At 34.6% G+C, this 22,183-nt stretch overlaps 2 protein-coding genes across 2 annotated transcripts; one reads left to right on the plus strand and one right to left on the minus strand.

Moving 5' to 3' along the window:
* Positions 1-887: 887 nt before the first annotated feature.
* On the plus strand, positions 888-10,037 carry LOC149562864 (adenylate kinase 1, chloroplastic-like). Its single transcript, XM_089826319.1, has 4 exons — positions 888-1,459; positions 5,793-5,933; positions 9,032-9,307; positions 9,448-10,037. The coding sequence occupies exons 1-4, from the start codon at positions 1,151-1,153 to the stop codon at positions 9,592-9,594; spliced, it is 873 nt and encodes a 290-aa protein (XP_089682445.1). The 5' UTR covers positions 888-1,150; the 3' UTR covers positions 9,595-10,037.
* Positions 10,038-13,688: 3,651 nt separating this feature from the next.
* On the minus strand, positions 13,689-18,070 carry LOC149562865 (uncharacterized). The gene is made up of 6 exons (XM_089828031.1): positions 17,909-18,070; positions 17,702-17,801; positions 17,407-17,524; positions 15,582-17,214; positions 14,592-15,389; positions 13,689-14,372 (listed from the first exon to the last, which is right to left on the minus strand). The coding sequence occupies exons 1-6, from the start codon at positions 18,068-18,070 to the stop codon at positions 13,689-13,691; spliced, it is 3,495 nt and encodes a 1,164-aa protein (XP_089684157.1).
* Positions 18,071-22,183: the final 4,113 nt, after the last annotated feature.

The raw sequence follows: 22,183 nt of genomic DNA on the forward strand, positions 1-22,183 counted from the left end.
AATAGAAGCAAAAGGAAGGGGATAAAGAGATGAAAATAAATCCAACTTGAGATGCATCATTCAAACCCTCTCCACTTCATAGATATCCATGAAATAAGAAGAAGCAATCCCATATCAGCGAAATATCTATGAAATTGAGTGAATGCCTTTACCAAAAGGTTATGCATATCTTCCTTATGTTTCCAACGTGCGAAAAGATTAATAATTGATTTTTTAATAAACCACCACATATTTATTGACATTTTACCTAAATATTACTTAAATGCTCATCCCTCACCAAACATTAGAAATAATTAAACACAAATGGAAATTTTTATGCATGTATATACACATAAAACAATAATTTGTTCTGAGGAGAAAGATTTACACAATTATTTTTTAGGAAAAAATTCTGCAAAAGAAAGAGATCTTTCTCACATATGTGTATGTAGTAGGGAAGGAACTTTGGAGATCTTCAGAAATTTGATTGATGTTCCCAATTTCATATCCATTAGCTTTCTTTCCTCAACATGTTATAAATATGTACGTAAGTAAATGCATACATGTATCTTTATTTATTTGTTTAATCATTTGTAAAATCAAACTAAACACAAATGAAATCTTAAAAGGGTGTAACATAATCGTTTCTGAGAAAATATTTATGCAATAAAAAAACCCATTCATATCCTTATGATATTTTCCTTTTCCCCACATGTCTAACTATGTCAGTTTTTGTCTTCTTCCCATTAGCCATGCCTAACAAAGATTCTTCTTTGAGAAACAAAAGTTGAACCTTAAACCCTAACGTTTTCACGTTGAACACTTTTAACTCTAAGTTTCCGCTTCTACGCTAAACCTAAACCCTAATTTTTCAACCTTGAACACTAAACCTAAACCCTAAAAATAGCAAGCACACCTTTGATATTTTCTGGCTGCTGGCATGCAATGTTTAGACCGTTTTCGCATGGGGAATTGGTCCTTCAGCCGAAGCCATCCCTCCTGTGACTATAGGGCGTCAGCAGAAGCACAAGCAATCAGCACAGCCTTGCTTTCAGTAAACCCTTTTCGTGTTTGTAGTTTGCTTTAACTGCGCAAAACCCTAGTAGAAGTAGAGCATTGACCCTTCTGCAATTGCACCCGCATTGGCGTGGGTTGAAGCTCTCCAACAACGATGGCATTGATCGGTCGGTTTTGTAGAAAAAATCCGCTGATCAGTCGGTTCTTTTCGCGAAATTACACATCATCTGTTGCTTATGATTATGATCGGTGGGAATTAACATATCCTTTGGCGGCTCTGACGGCGGCACAAGCGGACGGTCATTTGGTCGGCAGGGGAGTGCAGTGGGTTTTCATTGGCAGCCCTGGCGTGGATAAGAGCGCTTACGCTAGTAAACTTGCTGAATTGCTGAATGTACCACACATTTCCATGGGGAATTTGGTCAGGGAAGAACTTAGAGTGCAATCATCGCTGTCAAAGCAGGTTTGTTCATTTATAGTACTCTTCGCATTCTTTTTTGTCATTTTATTTTTTCTATTTTAGGTAGGGTTTTCGAATTAGGTTTCCTGTACAGTTTCTCGAATTCTTTTTTATTTACAAAATCAATTGTGTACACATAGACCTTATATACACATTATTTATATTTACAAGGGCTCATCTCTCTATGTACAATTCTTTTGATACCCACATGCACACAGAGATACACACAGACACACATAGATACAGTCTATATGCCAGGAGATTTCTAAGTATTTTTCTGCATATGCACACATATAAAATACATCTGTATCGTGTCTACGGGCTGCTTGTGTGTTTAATCTATGAGTCGTTGCCCGATCAAGGCTTTCAATGGCTTCTGAGCAGACATATTTGCCTTTGCTCATTGATACTAGTTCTTTACCTTTATTTGCCTTTGGTTGCCAATATTTGAATTATTGGCTACTTCTGGACTGTGGTGGTCTGAATCATTTTTTTTTCCACAATTTATCCCTCTTTTGGGAAAGCAATTGTGATTATTGGGTAGTGTGATCTACAAGGCATTAAACGCATTGAACGCTTTTCTTGTGTGGAAGCAGTCTTTCGAGTGTAATGGATAATTTACCATTTATGTAGCAATTTGCGAATGAAAAGATAAAGAACTTATTAGTTTCTGTCATAGGCAGGGATACTATTGCATTCATTAGATGCAATTAAAAATTATAAAATATATTAGTTTAATCAATAAGATTCAATTAGTTTTTAGATTTTAAGTTTTTTATGAAGTTTGAACATTTTTATTATTTTTTAAAATGGAAAAAAGTCATTTAACTGAAATCTTATTGGCTCTCACTAATAATAGTAAGGGAGAAAATTAAATTTTCAAACCAAAAAATTAAGAAAAATTTAAAGCTTCATCTTTTAGCATTAATTGTGCAATTAATATGATTGAAACTATTATAAAAGATGATGTGACACACAACATTTACTTTATCATTTTAAGAATTTCACAATTAAAATTTTTTATAAAGTTCGAACATTTTTTATTTTATTTTTTGAAAAACAAGAATAGTATTTAATTGAAATCTTATTGGGTCCTACTAAATAGTAATGGAGAAATTTAATTTTTAAAACTAAAAATCAATGAAAATTTAAAATTCTATCTTTTTGTATTAATTGTGCAATTAATATAATTATTATAAAAGATATGTTACACCACACTTTACTTTACCATTAGTCAAATTAATAATAATATAATGTACTAACTAATTAAATTTTGATTTATTTTGTCCTTAAAACATTATCTTTTAAAAGAATTAAAAGTAATAAAAACTAAATAATGTAACAAAGAATTTTAAAAACTAGAAACTAAATAATGTAACAAAGAATTTTAAAAACTAGAAACTAAATACAAAGACTTTTAAAATAGTAGTTATTGTACATTTAATTATGTTTATTGTTTATTTATTTTAAATTTACAATATCTTATATCATTTTTGAGTGTCAAGTTGTTGATTAAATTTTTTTTAATTAATAAAAATAGTGTATAAAGATGAGAATTAATTATAGTTTTTTAAAAATAAAGAATTATTTGATGTTAAATATTTGTAAAAAAATTATTTTTGTTTCGTAATTTTCAATTTCTCTAGTTTTTTAATCTTATAATTCATTCTTTTAGGATAAACAATTGGTTTCTAATTTCTTACACTGCAATTATGCTAAAAATAAAATAAAATTTATTGTACTATAGACTCCAAGACACAAAGAATAAGCAATTTAAATTGTGGATATCTTTTCTATATGTAGAATTTAGTTATAACATGCTTATGCTTTTGTTAGGGTTTTGGTTGGTATTGTTTAACCTTGCACAAGATTTCAATGATCCATTTGTTCACAACACATTACAAGACATTTATGACAACTTTATAATTGCAAAAAATGTGTTGCCTTGTAATGTATGCATGCTTTATTTAGTGAAATTGAACAACATTTCTTGAGGGCTTATGAAGATGCTTTCCAGTCTCAAAACTCTTGAAGTTTAAGAATTCCATTGTGCTCTAAAATTCTTATACACTTTTGAGTTTTCTACGATAGAGTTTAGATTTACTCATTTTTAAAATTAAATCGTGTCATTAGACATTTATAATGCTCTAAATATCTTCTCTCTGTATATATATAGAGTATAGTAGCTTATTTTAAGAAACCACAATTGATTGTGATAAATTTCAAAGTAGACCGAAAGTATGACCCATTTTTCTTGTTTTATAATAAAAAAAATCAATATTTTTGTTGTTTAGTTATTCTACAAAAGCATTCCTAACACCAAATTCATTACAATATGAAAAGTAAACCTTGTATTTTGTTGAGCACGCCATACAATATCATTTATTATCTAGTCCTCTTAATCAATTTTAGAGCTTGTTGTAACTTTTTTTGTAAAGGCGTTGATGTTAAAATTCTAATGACACAAAGAAGTAATTTTGCATCTGGTAAGAGCTATAAATTATCTACTTGCATTCAACTACAAACATTAATGCAAAATGTAATTGTCTATGTTTCTCAACTGTCTTTAGTTCTTAAGTTCTATGTACAATTACAATTAATTTTAATACGGTTTAAAGATAGATCAACCTCTACAACATCAAAGGATATAAAGAATGTTGTTCTAATATATTTAGCATTCTTTCAAATTAAAAAGTTTATTCATCCATCTCAACCCTTTATTGCCACACTCTAAAATACTATAATCATGACACATATGGCAGAAACTATAACACTTTGCGTCTCTTGTTTTGAATTAAACTTTACAAAATTGGACAAATGATAAAATATCATATAAACAATAACCTGCATTTTGGCAATGTGTCTGTTTTGGTCTGCTAGTGGAAATTTTAATGCTTGTTTCTTCTTAACAACTCTCTTTGCTAACCATTTCGAGCCTTTTATTGCTAATTAGTCCACTTCTCTCTTTTTCCCTTATCAACGTGACAGCCATGTAAATCTTTTACCCTTTATATAACCAAATAGGGATTAACAGTACCCTGGAACTACATTTCAGTACTAGGACTATGAAGTGGGTGGTACTGTCAAGAAGGAAAGAGATAAATAAATTTATCTGGAATAATAACCTGCCTTTCTGTCTCCAATGGTCTGATTTCTAAAGCATAATTTTAATTTTTCAATGTTTCAATATTAGTTTTGTATTAATTTATCTTATTCTGTCAAATTTTAATTCAAAGGATAGAGTTCAGTGGAGTTTGCTTTAAGCAATTAGGGTATTAAAAGTTCAATTAAGTTTCTTGATATTTCTAAGAGGCTGCATTTTTTTTGTTGAATTGAATGTCATCAATATATTGTAGTCACTGAGAAAACTAAATATTTAAACAATTGGAGCAGTGAGGTCCAGTAATCTAAATGCTTGTGTGACATTGTAAAGCTAAAAACATAATGTTCATGTCCTGTAAAAGCAATTCAAATTTTGTCTGAACATAAATATAGTAACTTTTACACCTAAAAGGCTATCTGAACTGACTATATATGTTTTTCTTACTAACATGGATCGTGTATGGTCCATTGTAACATGTGTACCTAAAAGGAGGCTTTATCTATTATATTCTATGTGATTGATTCTTTCTTACAAATCATTATTCTTCTGAAAAGGCTATCTGAAGTTCTGAACTGACTATATATGCTCTTCCTTTCTAACAAGGTCTGTGGATCCGCTTTGAAGTCCATTGTAACATGTATAGCTAAAAGGAGGCTTTATATACCCTATTCTGTGTGATTGATTCTTTCTTGAAAACTTCATTATTCTTTTTCAGCATGATGGGAAAGGCTATCTGAACTAACTATATATGTTCTTCCTTTCTAACAAGGTATGTGGATCCACTTCAAGGTCCATTGAAACATGTATACCTAAAAGGAGGCTTTATCTACTCTATTCTGTGCGATTGGTTCTTTCTGGCGAACTTCATTGTTCTTTTTCAGAGTGGGATGGGTGGAATTTTCTACTGTCAATTTTAGACACTGTGTCTGATGCATGCGTTGCAGGAGTACACAGGAGTCTGGAGATATTGACTATGCTTGGGGTATTAGATAATAGGAATATTGACTGTTGAATTATTAAATACAGAGTACAAAATAAGAGAAGTTTATAGGAGTAACATCATAAATAAGAATAAAAAAGTGAAGAAGATGATGTGGTAGGTGTTGATAGGATCAATGCCTTTATAGTCAAAACTGTGGTGAAATGATTCTACCTAGTCTTTCTATTCAGTAAAGCCTTAGGTATTGAGTTTGAAGTATTCACATTTCTGATTTATCTGATGGTTTTTTGTAGCTTTCAGCTGCTGTAAGCCAAGGGAAACTTCTTCCAGACAACATCATCTTTAAATTGCTATCAAAACGATGGGAACTTGGAGACAAGCTTGGAGAAACAGGATTTATTTTAGATGGATTTCCACGAACAAGGGTTCAAGCTGTAAGTTTTTATTTTTCAATGGCATTCATCTTGTGCTAGAATTTGGAGTAATTTGCAACGTGTGTTTGCTTTGTGAAAAGACTAAATACTGAACAGTGTGCTTTTAGTTAATTGCCTGCCTATTATTAATTTGCTTGCTTGGCATCAAATATTAAATAGAATGTAATAAACTTTGATACTTATAACTGGTTTTGGATTGAAACAGAAAGGTTTCTGATTGATAGTTTTGGTATAAAATGCTTTTAATACGCTTAAATCGTTTTTGAATGGTCTCAAACTTAAAAAAATGGAAGAACCTAAGTGCACTGCAGATTATAGATGTAGTGTATGACACTATAATAAGAAAGTGTCCTTTTCAATGTCCTTTCTTGCCGTTTCTAAAGTTTTCAGATGTATTTTATACCCTGCAGTAAAATACACCTTTCATGATTGACATGAGCTTATTTTCTGGACATGTTCTGAAGTTATAATTATATCAGTCTCATGTATCATGTACAAAATATTAAAATTTCTTTATACTACAGTAGCAGTGTATAGCTTTCACCCGCTCTGCCAACAAATGAAGTTTAACCAGGGTTACATGGGGGTATGCGCTCCGCTCCCAAACCTGTCCATCCATGAGGACATGGTGACAGCAAGGGGCATCTGCGGGCAATTCTCTTTACTTATTGTTTTCAGGGTCACTTTCTCTGTAGCCATAGTTTTCATGGACACTTCCCTGAAGTGCTTGTTGATTTGGCTCTACATCCATTTTTCTAGATTTGAAAAAAAAATGTGTCGGGAGTACTTAGAAGTTAAGGTCTTTCAACCCATTAATTAAATCCTAAACTCTCTTTATATCCAATCGACCCATCCCTATTCATCTCACAATTACCGCAATAAATTTGTATTTTAGTTGCAGATGTAGAGAGGACAGAAGTAAATGTGGATGTGCAATTAGAGGTTGAGTTTTCACAGTTGCATATTTTTTTATGTATAATCTTATTGCAAAAGATGTCGTTGGACATTTTACCATTTTGTAGCCTTGGAACATTTTTCCATAATGGTTTAATGAAATTTGTATTCTAAATTGCTGCTAGATTTGGAGCAGTGAACATTGAAGATCGAATCTATAGTAACATGCATCAGAGGAATGCCTCAAATAGAATCTTGATGTCATGTGCAGCCAAGCTTTGAAAATTTTGAATTTCCATGGTACACCCTAGTGTATGACTATATACTGCTGTCTCTTAAAAACATCCAGTCAATCCATGTCCCTCCCATTCCATAAAATCTAAAAAATATAAGGGAACAATTACTTCTTTTATCGTTGCTAGATTTGAAACAATGGACATTGAAAATTGATTCCTGAATTTGATGCATTAGAGGAATGTCTAAAATAGGACCATGATGTCATCTATAGATTAACTTTGGAATTTTGAATTTCTATATGTACACAGTGACCCACCTGTGTATATAGTGCTGTCCCTGAAAAAAATCCCACCATCCCATGACCTTCCCATTCCAGAAAGTCTGAAAAATATGCTTCATCATTATACGACATTGGCAATTCAAAAGATTTGGCCCCCATCAAATTTTACTTTGATGGGTGATGCCAGTCATAAATTCTCTCCTCTCCAAGGAATTGTAATTGTCAAGGGCTATACATTGTTAGATTTATTGAATTCTGTAGTTGAGTAAAAAAATGAACTCTTAAATGTGCAGAGAGTATAGGATGAAGAACAGTTTTGTTAGAGTAATTCGATATTTTCTAATTAATTCTAGTTGCTTAAGCTAAACTTTAGGCATCTAATAATTAATTCTTTTATTAATTATTTTAATGCAACCTAGGTTAGACCTTTTTAGAGTTTCAATCTCCTTTATAAGGACGATCTCTCATTGTATTCAATTGAGAATTGAGATTAATTCATTGTTGATAATAGCAACCTGTTTTTTGCTCATCTAGAATGTCTCATTTATGGATCTGGCATTTCTTGCCTCCATAGCTTTTGCTTCTCTCTTTCTGTGACAGTTGTTTGCGTAGAGGTGATTCTTGGGAGCTGTGAGGTTGATCTTTCATCAAGTTCAAAAAATTTGACCTTCATTAACAACGAAATGAGCTGACGCTTATCTCTCCTATCATTTTGTTTAAGAGTGCACAACGCACCAAACTAAATTTAATGTTTAAAATTGTATCCACGTGTAACTTGATGTCAAAAATGTTTAGAAAACAACATTTATTTTAATATGTGAAAAGAGGATGGAAGAGTGGTTTAATTTTTATTGACAATTAAAAGAGGTGATGCAACTCTACTGAAACTGGTTGTTTAATTTTCATTCATTACAGCAAGAATTGACTCCACTGCTGGAAGTGAGGGGAAAAGGGCTATTTCTGATCATTACTAACTGAATTTGAAATGCACTAAAAAATGTTGAGTTCAAAATGAACATGAGCAAAAGTAGTAATCAAGAATTCAATATCTAGTATGGGAGGGTAAAGTCTTCTGTCAATAAATACAGCATAAGTTGAAGTCTGATATAAAGAACTGAGTCCTCTTGGTATGGTTTGAATCTAAAATTGATGCTTGTGGATGTGGCTCCATTAGCTTAATGGTTTTATAACACCGAAAATCCCATGCTAAGATGGGCGGGGAGAAAAGGTCATTTTTGATTGACATGGTGCTTATATGATTCTTTTCTTTCCCATTTTTGATGTGGTACTGTAGTTTGTCATTATGGATATCATTTCATTCTACAGGAAGACATCGTTCCTGTACAATTCCCAATTTTGTGATACTTTTTAGGATCCTGTATTTTATGAAGTGCATAGTCTCACAAATCCTCAAGGAATATCATTAGTTATGAACAGGTTTGGTTTTATCGTAGTTGATATCCAGATTTGAATCCTAGGGTGCAGCCTGCAATCTGCATATATGTTGATCTGCCTCTTTATAAATGGGTCTTTAACAAAGTTCTGTATGTATAATGCATTAGTGCATGCTTGGCACTGTAGTTCCTTTTTGGGCAGTTTTGTTTGTTAATTTTTCTGATGTTAAATTCGTTGATGATTTGTGGAGAGCACTATAGTGCAGGGTTAAATATCTTTCTCCTTATTGCAGGAGATCTTGGATCGCGTGGCAGACATTGACATGGCTATCAACTTCAAATGTAAAGAGGAGGTCAACCTAATCAGGAGGTGTTTAGGAAGGAGAACATGTTCACATTGCGGGAGGACTTTCAATGTGGCAAATACCGATTCCAAGGTTTCAAATGTAGGGTTGAACATTCCCATGTCACCTTCACAGACACTCTGTACTTGTTTAGGAAAGTTTGTCACTGGTGCAAGTGATGCTGAAGAAATTCTCAAGGAAAAACTCCGTATCTACTCAGAGCAGGTAAGCTTGTTAATTTTAATAATAAAATGCTGTAAAATTGTGAGTCGACTGGTGTCTGTCCATATTTGCTTGTATGCCTTTGTGTAGGCAATTTCTGTCATTCAAATCTAAAGCTTTGTGTTGTGTTGTCTGTTTAACAGAGCAAAGCTCTTGAAGCTCATTACTGCAATCAAAGGAAGCTTCTAAATTTTGAGGTTCCCGGAGACAAGCAGGAAACATGGACAGGACTTCTAGCAGCCTTGGATCTCAAGGACGTTGATAAGGCTTTCCAGCAGTTAACTTGCTAAGAATTTGCAAGCAGTCTGAGAAAATGAGGGGAATTTTCTATTTAGAATATATTGTGTTTATCAAGTTTTGTAGAATTTTTTGGTCTATTTTTCCCATAATTTTAGTTTTGGGTGCAGTCCTTGGTTCTCCACTAACGGGGGATTGTTGTTCTTCTGGTTGGAGGCTTTAGGAATACAGTGCTTCGATTAGCTTAAGTGTAACGGATGCTAGACTTTCTTTGAAGCGGGAGCTCTCCATGTGTAACGTATGCTAGACTTCTCTTTATCTGGGAGCAAGTGTAACGTATGCTAGATTTTCTCAATATATAAATGGAAATTCCAAAATTCCAAAATATACTCTAGATTATAAGAAGCCACGGACAGTGAGTGGCTTTAACTAGTTCCAATCCAAATGGGAGTATTGGTTTTATTTGATCGTTTAACAATATTTTTAATTTCTAAAATTTTGAGCTGGACTGACTAGTCATGGGAGACATCATAGTGCCATATCTGGTTTTCATGGCGCTTTTGGAGATTTACAGGAGTTATCATTTGCAATCGCATTCTTTTGGACATGTGACGAAATACATGCAAGTTTCTTTTTCAAATTTGTAAAATAAGAGTTTATAACTTAGCATTTAATATGCGCCAACAAAAGCTATCATATTTAGATCAGTGTGTTATGAACATGCATCGGTTGCATGCTTATTCTGTATAGACAATATTATGTTGGTGGAAAATAGAGGTGGTGATTTCATCGTGGGGGCTTAAGCTTTGTTAGTTTCATAGGTAGGTGGGGGCATCAGTTCTCTTTTTTTTTAAAGGAATAGTGTGAAATTATATATTTTAATATAATTGTTACTAATGTATAAACTTTAAAGACTAAACACTTTATTGAATTTTAGAGTTAAACATTTAAGCTAAAATGGAGAGTAAAATTCAGGAAATCATGAGTATTTTTTTTGGGAACAAACACAAGTCTATAATTAAAAGAAGTCTATCTCAGTACTATTACAAATTGCAAAAATGTAGGACGGTGTGGCACATAAACAACAGATGATTATATTCGATGGTTGATAGTTGGAGTAAGTGCACTATAGTTCGAGCCATTATTTTTCAGACTTAACTATATAAATTATTCAGTTAGTCAAATTGTGTTTGATATTTGATGGTACTAAAAGCACTTTAAGCAACTGCCTAAATTACGTATGCTAGTGAGTTTTGAAGCAATTTTTCGTTGGAGTTGAGGTCTGCAATGATAGGTTTATTTTTGACTAAGGCACGATATCGAATGAGTTTTGTTGGATTTTATGTACACTATAATTCATTTTGGTATTCTATTGAACTTAAATTCTTATGTTTTACATAATCTTATTATTTTTTTTGATCGGTAAACGGCCAGAGCCTTGGATCATTTTATTAAAAGGAAAAGTAAAGATACATAGCGTTTTTTCGTTCAAACGGGTACTAGTAGGAAAGAACGGAGAAGAAAACTTCCAGTCTTGCTCGGGACTTGCGTCTTATATTATTACATTTTCATAGGGGCATACTTCAGATTTAATAAATTACATAAAATTCCTTCCCTAGCTAAAAAACTCCTTCCCTCTTATTAGCAAAGAGGTCAAACTTTATTTTATTGAAATACCTGTCTGAAAACATCTAGTGCAAAACATCGTGAATCATTAGTAGAGTTAGTTGATCCAATTCACAAAATAAGATGAGGAAAATCGATACTAAAGTGTAATTACATTACCTAATCTGATGAGGGGGCTAAATTAAAAAATAATCTCCTAGTAAGATAATCTTGCTGTCTTGATATTGAGACAAAATGGAAACTTAGAGTAACACAACTCTAAGAGTAATCGAAAGCCTCCAAAGTATCTTAGTTAGGAGATCACTAGTTCCTGTAAACACTGGAGCGCGGGAATCAATTCTCTACCTTACAGGACTTCAACAAATCAAAATCCTTTTACATTTAGAGTTTAAAGAAGACAACATAGGATATGTCAATCTTTCAAGTCTAAAGAAAACTACTGTGCTAAAATGTAGACTGCCTACTGCAATGTCCCCTACTCCAAGATGAAAAATGAAGATCACGGATGAGGAGAAAAGTATGGAACCCTTTATCATACTGATCAAAGGACCGAAAGTACTATGTATCAAAGGGAAATAGACCAGGATTGGCAAAAAATACTAACTACAAACCAAGATTATGGATGAACAAACTTCCTAATTAAAAATCTACAAAGCAATAAAGTGACAACTTTGCATATCCTAATTAGATTTACTGTAAATAATGAGCAGGATCTAATTAGTTAGTAAATATCAATCATGTTCTCCTCTTGAATCCCGGGATAAAAGCCTCTCCATGAAACCAGATCTTTCGAACGTTATCAGGGTTTAGAAAAACCTCTGTCTGCCTATCAGCTACCCAAATGTGGTTTGCAAATGCCAGAAAGAGATACTACATCGACAGACCATCATACTGAAATCTACGCTAAAACAAAGCAGTAGAAAGAGTTAAATCTGTAGATCATCCGTCAAAATAGATAATGCTCAGGAACATAGAAAACTTGGTTTATAATTCCTGGGTGCATTGGATCTAAATGATAATTTTGATAGCAATACAAAAGTAGAGAGAACCTAAATCCAAAATTAAACACAGAAAATAACAAAATGCATAATGGAAAAACATCAGATGAAAAACATCACCGAGGACAGAGGAATGATAGCGCCAAAAACCATCAAATAATCTAAGAGAAGATTGCAATTACTAATCACAACAAGACATTGCAATGCCGAGTTAGAAGGAGCGAACAGGTAGTAACAAATTGGACCATACTCAACAGTGAACACCCCAACACCTACAGACAGAGTTGAAACTGAAAGGATCTCTCGAGCATCCTATTTTCGTTTTGAGCAATCTCAGATTAGCAACGAAAATATAATTGGTAATAAGACTAGAGATAACTACAGTCAGCAAATAAAACCAATGATTCCAACATCATCACCTGCTCTGAGAGACACATCTATTCTAGTAATAAACACACCCATCAACGATAAGGAGAGATGAGAGGTATCCAGATCAGCATACAGATATATACGATAATCATTAAAGTAATACTAAATCGACAATAGATAATACCGAGATAGATACCAGTCCAGAAAAAGGAAGAAAGAAATTTGAATCGGCAAGCATATAAATTCTCCATACATCTGCAAAGTCTCTTTCAAGTCAAGAACCTTCAAGACAGGAATAGGAAGACCAATGACACGACTTGCTATTTGAATTGAAGAACTCAGTTATAATAAGTGCAGGCGATAACACACAGTTAGTACAGACCTTATTAACCAATGCCAGCATGGATCATATATTCATTAAAAGAAATAAGACTACTATGTTAAGATATACCCGTATCAAATTTATTGAGCTCAGTACATAACCAATATTTATGGTCAATACTACTTGATAGAAGATCCTCCAAAATACCCGCGTTGCCATATGAAAATACATAGATTGAAAGATACAATAATTTATACAACAGAGGCATACAATAAAAAGTGAGAAGAAATATATACAAGTATAGCGGATATTGAAAGAGGCAATAACATATCGAAGTAGGAGTAACATAAGAACATAATCCATAGATATCTGAGGGGCTCTTTCCATAAACCCTTATTAAGAGTTTGATACGTCAGAAAGACTAGAAGGAGATACTTAAAGGTTAAAGGAGATTCTAAACAAGATTTAGAGGGATGATTCAGAGATCAAACTATAAGACAGTGACTACAACAAGTCCTTATCAAAGCTAGTAACCATCAGTAAATGATTTAGTTGCATCTCAGAGGGAAGCAACTATACTTGAAGAAATATCAAGGCCTACATGCTCAATCCTACATTAGCAAGGCCAGAATCCTATAACCAAAAAACAAACTTAAGAAAGAAAAGCACGATAATGTTGAATGGTTAAGATTCAAACAATTATCCAGTCTAAGATCCATCACAACGCAAAGCTAGAATGAAGCATATGATATTTTAACCATAAAAGATACTTGATCTAAATAGACCTCCGAGATTGATCATAAATAGATTGTATATTCTTGGTCTAGCAGGATCAATGAGTAAGGGAGACACCTTTATTAACGTATATGGTGTCCACCCCATCCGCTCCCAAATTGGCTAAATGATCCGCAAGATAATTACCTTCTTTGTAGATATGCTTGATCCTATAATCTTCTAGCTTCTCTAACAGAGAAAGGGCTACTTCTAGTTGTGAATTTAGAGCCCAATTAGGCGTGGATCTATTTCTAATAGCATTTAGAATAATTTGGGAATCGCCTTCGATAACGACATTCAAAAGGTTGAGCTTCAGGCATAACTTGATCCCTTGGCAGAGGGCCTCAAGTTCTGCTAAGTTGTTGGAAGTAGGGAGAATAGATTTAGCTTTTTTGGCAATCCAAAGCCCTTCTGCGTTGTGAATGATGCATCCAATGCTGGCTATACCCAGGTTGCCCCTTGCTGCCCCATCGAAGTTCAATTTTACCCAACCTGAGGGAGGAGGCTCCCATTTACAATTTTTTCTTGCTGCAAAATTGCTTTTGGAGTAAAGCAAAGGAGGATTGATCAAGTTAGGCCATAGCTTCTTCATGAGACCATCCCAATTAGAGAATGAGCCTTCTTCAAATCTTGACCTCCTCAAATGAGAGTTCATCGTTTCTACAATACTAGCTTCTATTTTGAAGATTAGAGCTTCAGGTTTGAGCTCCAGATTACAAAAGATACGTCGATTTCTTTCTTTCTATATTTCCCAAATCAGAATAGAAGGAGAAATATTCCAGAGCTTATTATAAACACCTTTAGCATTGAATGAAGGTCATCCCTTGAGCAATTCAGATAGAGATTTAGGGAAGGGTGTGGACCATCCCAGCTTCTAACTGAGCCACTCCCAACAAGTGAGGGAAAAGGGGCATTGATACAAAAGGTGATTCGAATTTTCAAAGTTTTGAAGACAAAGAACACATCTAGAGGGTCCCCAAATACCAAGAATATACAATCTATCCATCGTAGTAATCCTATTTTGAATTGCAAGCCAGAGAAAGAATCCAGCTTTCGGAAGGCAGGAGGGGTCCCAACAAAGCTTGACTGGAATATCCACTGCTTCTGGCCTGTGAGCATCCAGAATAGCCAAGTATCCATTTTTAACATTATATTTCCCATCGTTAGAAGCTGCCCAAATTAAGGAGTCCTGCTTGATGGAATGTTTAAGATCCCTATCTATCAGAATTTTCTCAAAATAGTGGACAGACTCAACATCCAAGCCAAGTTCTTGTGGAGATTTCCATTTCCAAACAAGAGAACCATCCGAGTTAACCAGGGTCCTATAGTTCTTGACTTTATTACCCCATAACTCAGTTAATTTGTCCTTGAGAGTCAGAGAGATCTTGAGGGAGGAGAGGGGAGGCTTGTCTTCCCAAGAATCATCCCAAAAAAGGGCCTCATCACCTGACCCGACATTCCATGTAAGGTATTTATTGATCAGCGGGCGACACTTGAGCATAAAATTCCAGCATTCTGAACCTCTAGGTGGAGATATGATTCTGAAGATCGAGAGAGGGTCATCTGCCTTTAGATATTTGCGATATAAGATCTTTGCCCATTTACGATTACTTTCGTGGTAAAGTCTCCAAATTAGCTTTGCCCCTAAGGCTTCGTTCTGCCATTGTAGGTTTTTAATACCAAGTCCTCCTAGTGACTTCGGTTTACAAATGTTATCCCATTTAACAAGGGCCAGTTTGTTGTCATTATCTCGGTCGTTCTAGAGAAAGTTTCTCATCTTGGTTTCAAATTTTCTAAGATTCCGCTGCGAGAGAGGAAGGCACGAAAGGGTATAGGTTGGAATAGCCGAAAGGACAACATGAATCTTAGTGCATTTACCGGCCTTTGTGAGCCATTTGTCCTTCTAGGAGCATAACTTTGAGTCCATTTTCTCCATCATGTTATCCCAAACCTTGCCTGACTTTGAACCTTTCTCAAGAGCTATACCTAGGTATTTGCACGGGAATGTTCCTTTCTTAAATCCCATAATCTTGCATATATGTTGTTCAGTTTCAGGTTTGGTATTCAAGAAGAAAATTTCCGACTTGAGATCATTAACCTTCTGACCAGAGGCTTCCATATATTCGTTTAAAATGCTTTTAAAGGCATGGGCTTTTGTGGTCGAGCTCTTCCCAGGAAGGATCGTGTCATCAGCAAATTGTTGGTGAGTTATATTGGGTAAATCTTCAATAACAGTAATTCCCAAGATCCTCTGATTGTAATAGGCATCTGTCATAGCTCTCCCAAACGCTTCATCCATGATAATAAAGAGAGAGGGGGAAAGGGGATCCCCCTGTCGGAGGCCTCTTGTAATGTCAAAAAAACCCTCAGGGGTACCATTGACTAGTATGAAAATCTTGGGCGTTGAAATAAATTTGAAGATTAAATTAATCCATTGGTGAGAAAAGCCGAAGGCTTCTAACATTTTGCAGAGGAACCTCCAATCGACCATATCATATGCTTTTTGGATGTCCAGTTTCATAAGCATGCAAGCTTCTTTATTATAACTGGCAAAGTGGATAGTCTCTTGAATGGTGATAATACCATCTAGAATAGATCTGCCCGGCATGAAGCCAGTTTGTTCCTCAGAGATAATCTTAGGGAGGATCCCTTTCAATCGATTAGCTAAAACTTTGGAAAATTTTTTATAAACCGTGTTGCATAATGCTATCGGCCTATAGTCTCTTGGCGATTTAGGATCAACTTTTTTTGGAATCAAAGTGATAAAGGAATAGTTAATTTCGGATAGGAGAGAACCCCCATTTCTGGAAGCTTCAATTGCTTTCCAGAGGTCTACTCCTATTATATCCCAACAATTTTGAAAAAAGAAGGCTTGGAATCCGTTTGGTCCTGGCGATTTGTCCGGATTCATGTCAAAGACCACTTTCCTTACTTCTTCTAGAGAGATGGGTTTGTTCAGCAATTTATTATCTTCTTGGGTAACAACTTTCGGAATCACTCTCAGAAGACAAGATTGCGCAGCAAGGTTGGAGCCTTTCTCATTATTCAAGGTATTTTGGAAAAAATCTACAAAAATATTTTCTATTTCTCCTGGATTTTTCGTAAAAGTACCTTGATGATTCTTTATGCGCGTGATTTTACTCTTAGCTCTATTATAGAGAGTGGAATTATGAAAGAATTTGGTGTTACGATCACCTTCTGCCAACCATTTTTCTCTGGATTTTTGTCTCCAGAAGAGTTCTTCTTTGGAAAGTATTGATTCTTGCTTGGCTAATAATTCCTTTTCCAACAGATAGCTATGGTTATCCATTCCTTTGCAAATAATTTCCAAATTAAGATTTGTAAGTTGATTTTCGATGTCCAACTTTTCTTTGAATATGTTGTGGAATTGTTCTCTATTCCACCTCTGGATTCTTTCCTTAAGCATTTTTAATTTGTTAATGAATACAAACATTTTGGACCCTTCACAACTATCTAAAGCCCACCAGTATTTAACATTATTGAGAAAATTGGGATCAAGAAACCACATCTTTTGACATTTGAAAGGGTTACGAGTTGGTTTTTTGGGCTCACTGAACTCAAAGCTGACCGAAAAATGATCAGAGCTTGCAATAGGTAGAATTGAAGACTGAAAATTTAAGTTTTAGGTGTCCAGTTCACCTTTAATCAGAAATCTATCTAATTTTTCTTCCATGAAAGCCTGATCCTTTCTCCTATTGTTCCATGTAAAGTTGCCATTATTAGAGGGTATATCAATTAAATTGTGCATAGCGCACCATTCTTTAAAATCTCTAGCTGCTTGAGATAACACTAGAGATCCTCCTGTCTTCTCATTAATGTTTAGAATCGTATTAAAGTCACCTCCTAATATAACGAGCTCATTGACTTGACTATCTAAAAAAAAACCAATTTCATTCCATACTAACTGTTTATCAGAATTGTTGGTAGGACCATACACATTAATAACAGTAAAGTTTAGATCTGACTTTAGACTTCAGACCTTACCACTAATCCAGTTTCTAGAGCAGTTAAGAATTTTAATATTTACCTTCCTAGGGTCCCAAAGGATACCTAGACCCCCTGAGGCCCCAAGAGATTCCTGAAAAGCAGAGCACCAGACTCCAAGCGTCCTATTAAATTTTTCTATTTCTAATGAATTTAGTTTAGATTCCTGAACAAGAATAACATTAGAATTAAAAGTTTTGAGGTTATGTTTTAATAACCTCTTTTTGCTAGGGGCGTTGAGGCCCCTAGCATTCCACGTGGTGAGTTTCATACCTGCATGGAAAGGCACTTCCCCTTCCCATTATAAAAGAGATGGTCTAACTTCTGCTGGTCCTTGCTGCGACCCTCTAATTCTCCGAGTTCCTTTAGAGACTTCCTTCCTCTTTTGCCTTTTGTTTGCCCGCAACATGAGACTTTGGACCCTTCTTGAGACATGTGAATACCAAGCTGATCCAAATTGTCTTCTGTTGTCTAAACTATGTCTAACTTGCTTGCTGTCAGCTATTCCTGAGTCTCTGAGCTGCTTTCTAAAATAATTTGATTGGCTAGATCCAATTGTTTTGGAAAAGCTGATGCCGCATCTTCCAATTGAATTTTGATTATTTCACTTCTTAGGTCTTCACACGTGTAGTCTTCACCTCCCAATTGAATGATTTTCTGAATGAGTTCCTCCTTCTGTGAGGTTGATGATTGATCTATGTTTTCTGGACAGAAAACTTGGATCAATTCTTCAGAAAGCAGTTCAATCTTTTTAATATCAATCTCTGTCAAATCAGTATTGGCAATGAAACAATCTGAGATACATTCCTTGTTCAGAAATTCTTGAAACTCTATAATTGGTAGATCATTTGTTTGTATCTTTCCTTCATGTGTCTGCTGGAGCCTACTGTTCGGGGTGAAAGGAGAGATATTAGAGGCTTCAGGAGTCTGCCAGAATTTGCTTGACATTCCTGGTGGCTTCATCAAACTATCTTTCTCTGGAAACTGCAATGGATGTGAGCTGTTGCTGTCCTCTTGCTGTGATTTTTCAAAATATCCTTGTTTGAGTTAAACAACTTATGGTTCTCCAATTCCTCAAGATGTCTTGCTTGATGACCTTCCGAAGATCCTGCTTGTTGTGGAGTAGATATTATTTCCAAGTGGATGTCTTCGATTCTTGGATCTGCATTATTTTTGAGCCTTTGTTCATGGACAATCTTTATTGCTTCCATGCTAAATTCTTCCACGTTTTGAACCATATCTCCTTTATGCACTATATTTGGGAACTCATCTGTTGTAGCTTCCTTGTCGTCACTTTCTGTCTCAACTTGCTGAATCAGAGGAGGGGGATCTTCTGAATCAGATAGTGTATGGATCTCCAACACCTCATTGTCTTTTTCTGTATTCTCAATCTCAGTTTCAGACTGTGCCTCTTTGGACATGTTCCTCTGTTCTATACCCTTGGTGGCATGCTTAACTATTGAACTGGAAAGCTTTGTTTTGCCTCCTACAACTTTATCTTTATCTGACTGTTGTTGTTGTAAAGTGGTGCCCTCTCCACCTCTGTTTCTATTTTTGCTGATTTTATTGGCTTCCTTTTCGATCTTTGCTTTTATGTTTTTTTTGTCAATCTTACCTTTCCCATCTACTGTGGATTTGCCTTTGGAATCCACTACTATTACTGATTTCAACCTTCCTTCATTGTTTCGACAAACTTCTGATCTTCTATTCGCTGTATCAACAATGTTGAAAGAGTCTTCCTTGATCCTTTTGTTAATCATATTCCTCAACCACGGGAATTTACTTCTGAAATCAGAATTGAGAGGAAGTATCTTGGGCATAATTTTGTGATGATCATCAAATTTTAAGATATCAACAATTTTCCCTTTATATGTTTGAAAATTAATATCATATGATGTCTTGTTAGTGATTAATTTCTTTTGAAATACCTTTGGATGATTAAAACTAGTGTTAATAAGAACTTTAATACTGTTGCAGCAATAGAAAGAGGCATCGATCCCTCTGAATTCACCTATAGCAGATCCTATGGAGCTAATGATATCAACTTGACATAACTTTGGGGGTAGGGAGGGCATGATGAACCAAGTTGGGATCAAGCATTCTACCTTCTCTATATGAAAATTAGGTGACCATTCTAAGAATTTAACACAATGACCATTGAAAAAGCATTCAGATACTAAAATAAACTCTCTTTTGAGAGATTCTTCTTCGCACTTTAGAAATAAAATTCTGTCCGAGTACCTAGAAATACTTACCTGATCATCACAGTTATCCTCCAACCAATTGGACAGAAGTGGAACATCATTCTCAGGACCATTCCATATGGCAAATACTCCTTTTTTGAGGCAAACATCCCAGCTTTCTTCAACCACTTTGTCACGGACTTGAATAGGTTTATCAAGGGTTTTGCTCGGGGATACTCTCAGGGATTTTATGGGGGTCGAAGGCGGAGGTTTGTTAGTTCTCTTGCGATGGGGGGGAATATAGGATGATGGATAAGCTAGCTTAGATTCAGATTTGACTGGTGGCGGTGTTGGAGGGGAGCTGCTGAACGACTGATGGAAATTAGGGTTTGCATATTTAGTGAGATTAAAGATCCGTAATTGTTTGTCTAAGAGCTCAATCGTAAAAATTGGATTCGGCGATGTGATAGCTTATGAGTTTGTGGAGATAGGAGGAGCGTTTGGAATGATTACCCTGTCGAAACTCTCATTGTGGTGCGATTGATGCCCATCCATCGAAAACTGGTTGAAAGATTCACCTGGAGTACCTTCGAATGGTGCAAATCTATTAGCCATCGCCACAGAATATCTGGCTTCGCAATTTTTGGAGGGTTCCCAGTGACGCTGCCATAGATCTGGAGCTGATTGTCTATCATTTTGACCTGAACACCTGTTTTTCTTCTTTCGCAATTGTTTATGTCTACGATTTTTCACAGAATTGAACTGTTTCATCATTTTTGCTGTTTTTATCATAACATTTGAAATATAAAAATCCAATCTTTATTATTCCATAATCTTACTGTTATTAGTGGAACTAATGTTTTCAGTAGTTCCTTATTTAATTAATTTATAGACTTCCTAAATCATATATCCTAAAGTTTTAAGATGTTTTATTTTTTAAATATATTTCTGTAAATTTCTATTTTTTGATTGGGTCTACTGGTTTTCCCTCGGGTACTCTAGAATCTTCCAGAGCATTCCTGAAGCATCTTCTCCAATATTCTTGAAACAAAGAGCATTCAATAGCAACTAAAATCAAACATAAATTTACTCCCACAAGCAATTGGCAATCAAAAGTACTAAAACAAATCATTTTAATTTGATCAAACCAAATTGAAGTATTATGGACAGATTTTCAGCTGTAGTGGACATTGATTCATTTATGTATCTTCTCTTAATGCTTCCCCTACTGCATGGTCATGAAGGTACTAGATTTTTTCAGCCATCCAAAAAAGTTGTACAGAACAAACCAAAGTCCTTATTAACCCACTGTCAAAGCCCACGAAAAAAAGTTTCCTAATTTTGTTCACTTCAAAAAAAAACCAAAAACTTTGCATATGTTATTCAGTACTCAAAAAACATGGTAAGTCTGAATATGCTACCCAAGCCTGCACTTCTCCAACATGAGGGGCACCATATTCTTGGGGAACTACAATCCATACCCTTCCATTACATTTACTGCATGGCATGTCTCCATATTTATTAACTGAATTTAGTAGATGCCAAAATTATTGAGGGGCGCATTTATTAAGTTCATAGCGGCACATGTTTTCAAAATAATTTTAAACATATGATTAAAATACAGTAAGGTGCAAAGTGGATTCTATTATTAGCAACCATGTTAAACTGAAATTGAGACATTTCCCTGTTGTGGCCTGTTCTCTTTTCGCTCATTCCGAAACAGTCGTCGAAATGCAGTCTAAGAAGCGCCGCAGAAATGCTGCTCAGCTCGTTTTGTAGAAATCCGACTGCAATCCCACTGACTCTGATCTGGACTGCTACCAGAAGGTTCTTTACGGTTTAGAAAAACAGGCAAAGCAAATAGAGATAAGGAAGCATAAGGAGAATGTCCTCCATCAAAAGACAGTTGGCACTCCGCTATTGTACATTTATTTTAGTTGGCACATGATTGTACATTTATTGTAAGTTTTTGATGCCAAAAAATGGCTTCAACACATTATATTTTATAAATTGTCACTGTAATATTTAATTATAAAATAACAGTAAATTAAATTATCTATTTTTTTATATTATTATTTTTCAATGATAATTATTTATAATTTTTTTAATGAAATAGAATATAAGATTAGTTTTGGATTTTAGATATTTGATAAGTAGTTTATAAATTTTAATAGATTATTAATCTATCATATAGTAATTTATATATTTAAAATATTAAGATTCAATTATGTGTTTTTAAATTTAATGGATTCTATAGGTTCATGAGTTTGACTAATAAAAATGTACATTTGAATTTTGGTAACAATATCACAATAATCCTTCGTCTTTTCCCTTTTGCCTAACGTTCTATAGGCAGGGACTCCTG

Source organism: Cupressus sempervirens, chromosome 4 (genome assembly GCF_028749045.1).
Source record: "Cupressus sempervirens isolate cs-2001-9-10 chromosome 4, ASM2874904v1, whole genome shotgun sequence".
Taxonomy (NCBI): Eukaryota; Viridiplantae; Streptophyta; class Pinopsida; order Cupressales; family Cupressaceae; genus Cupressus; species Cupressus sempervirens.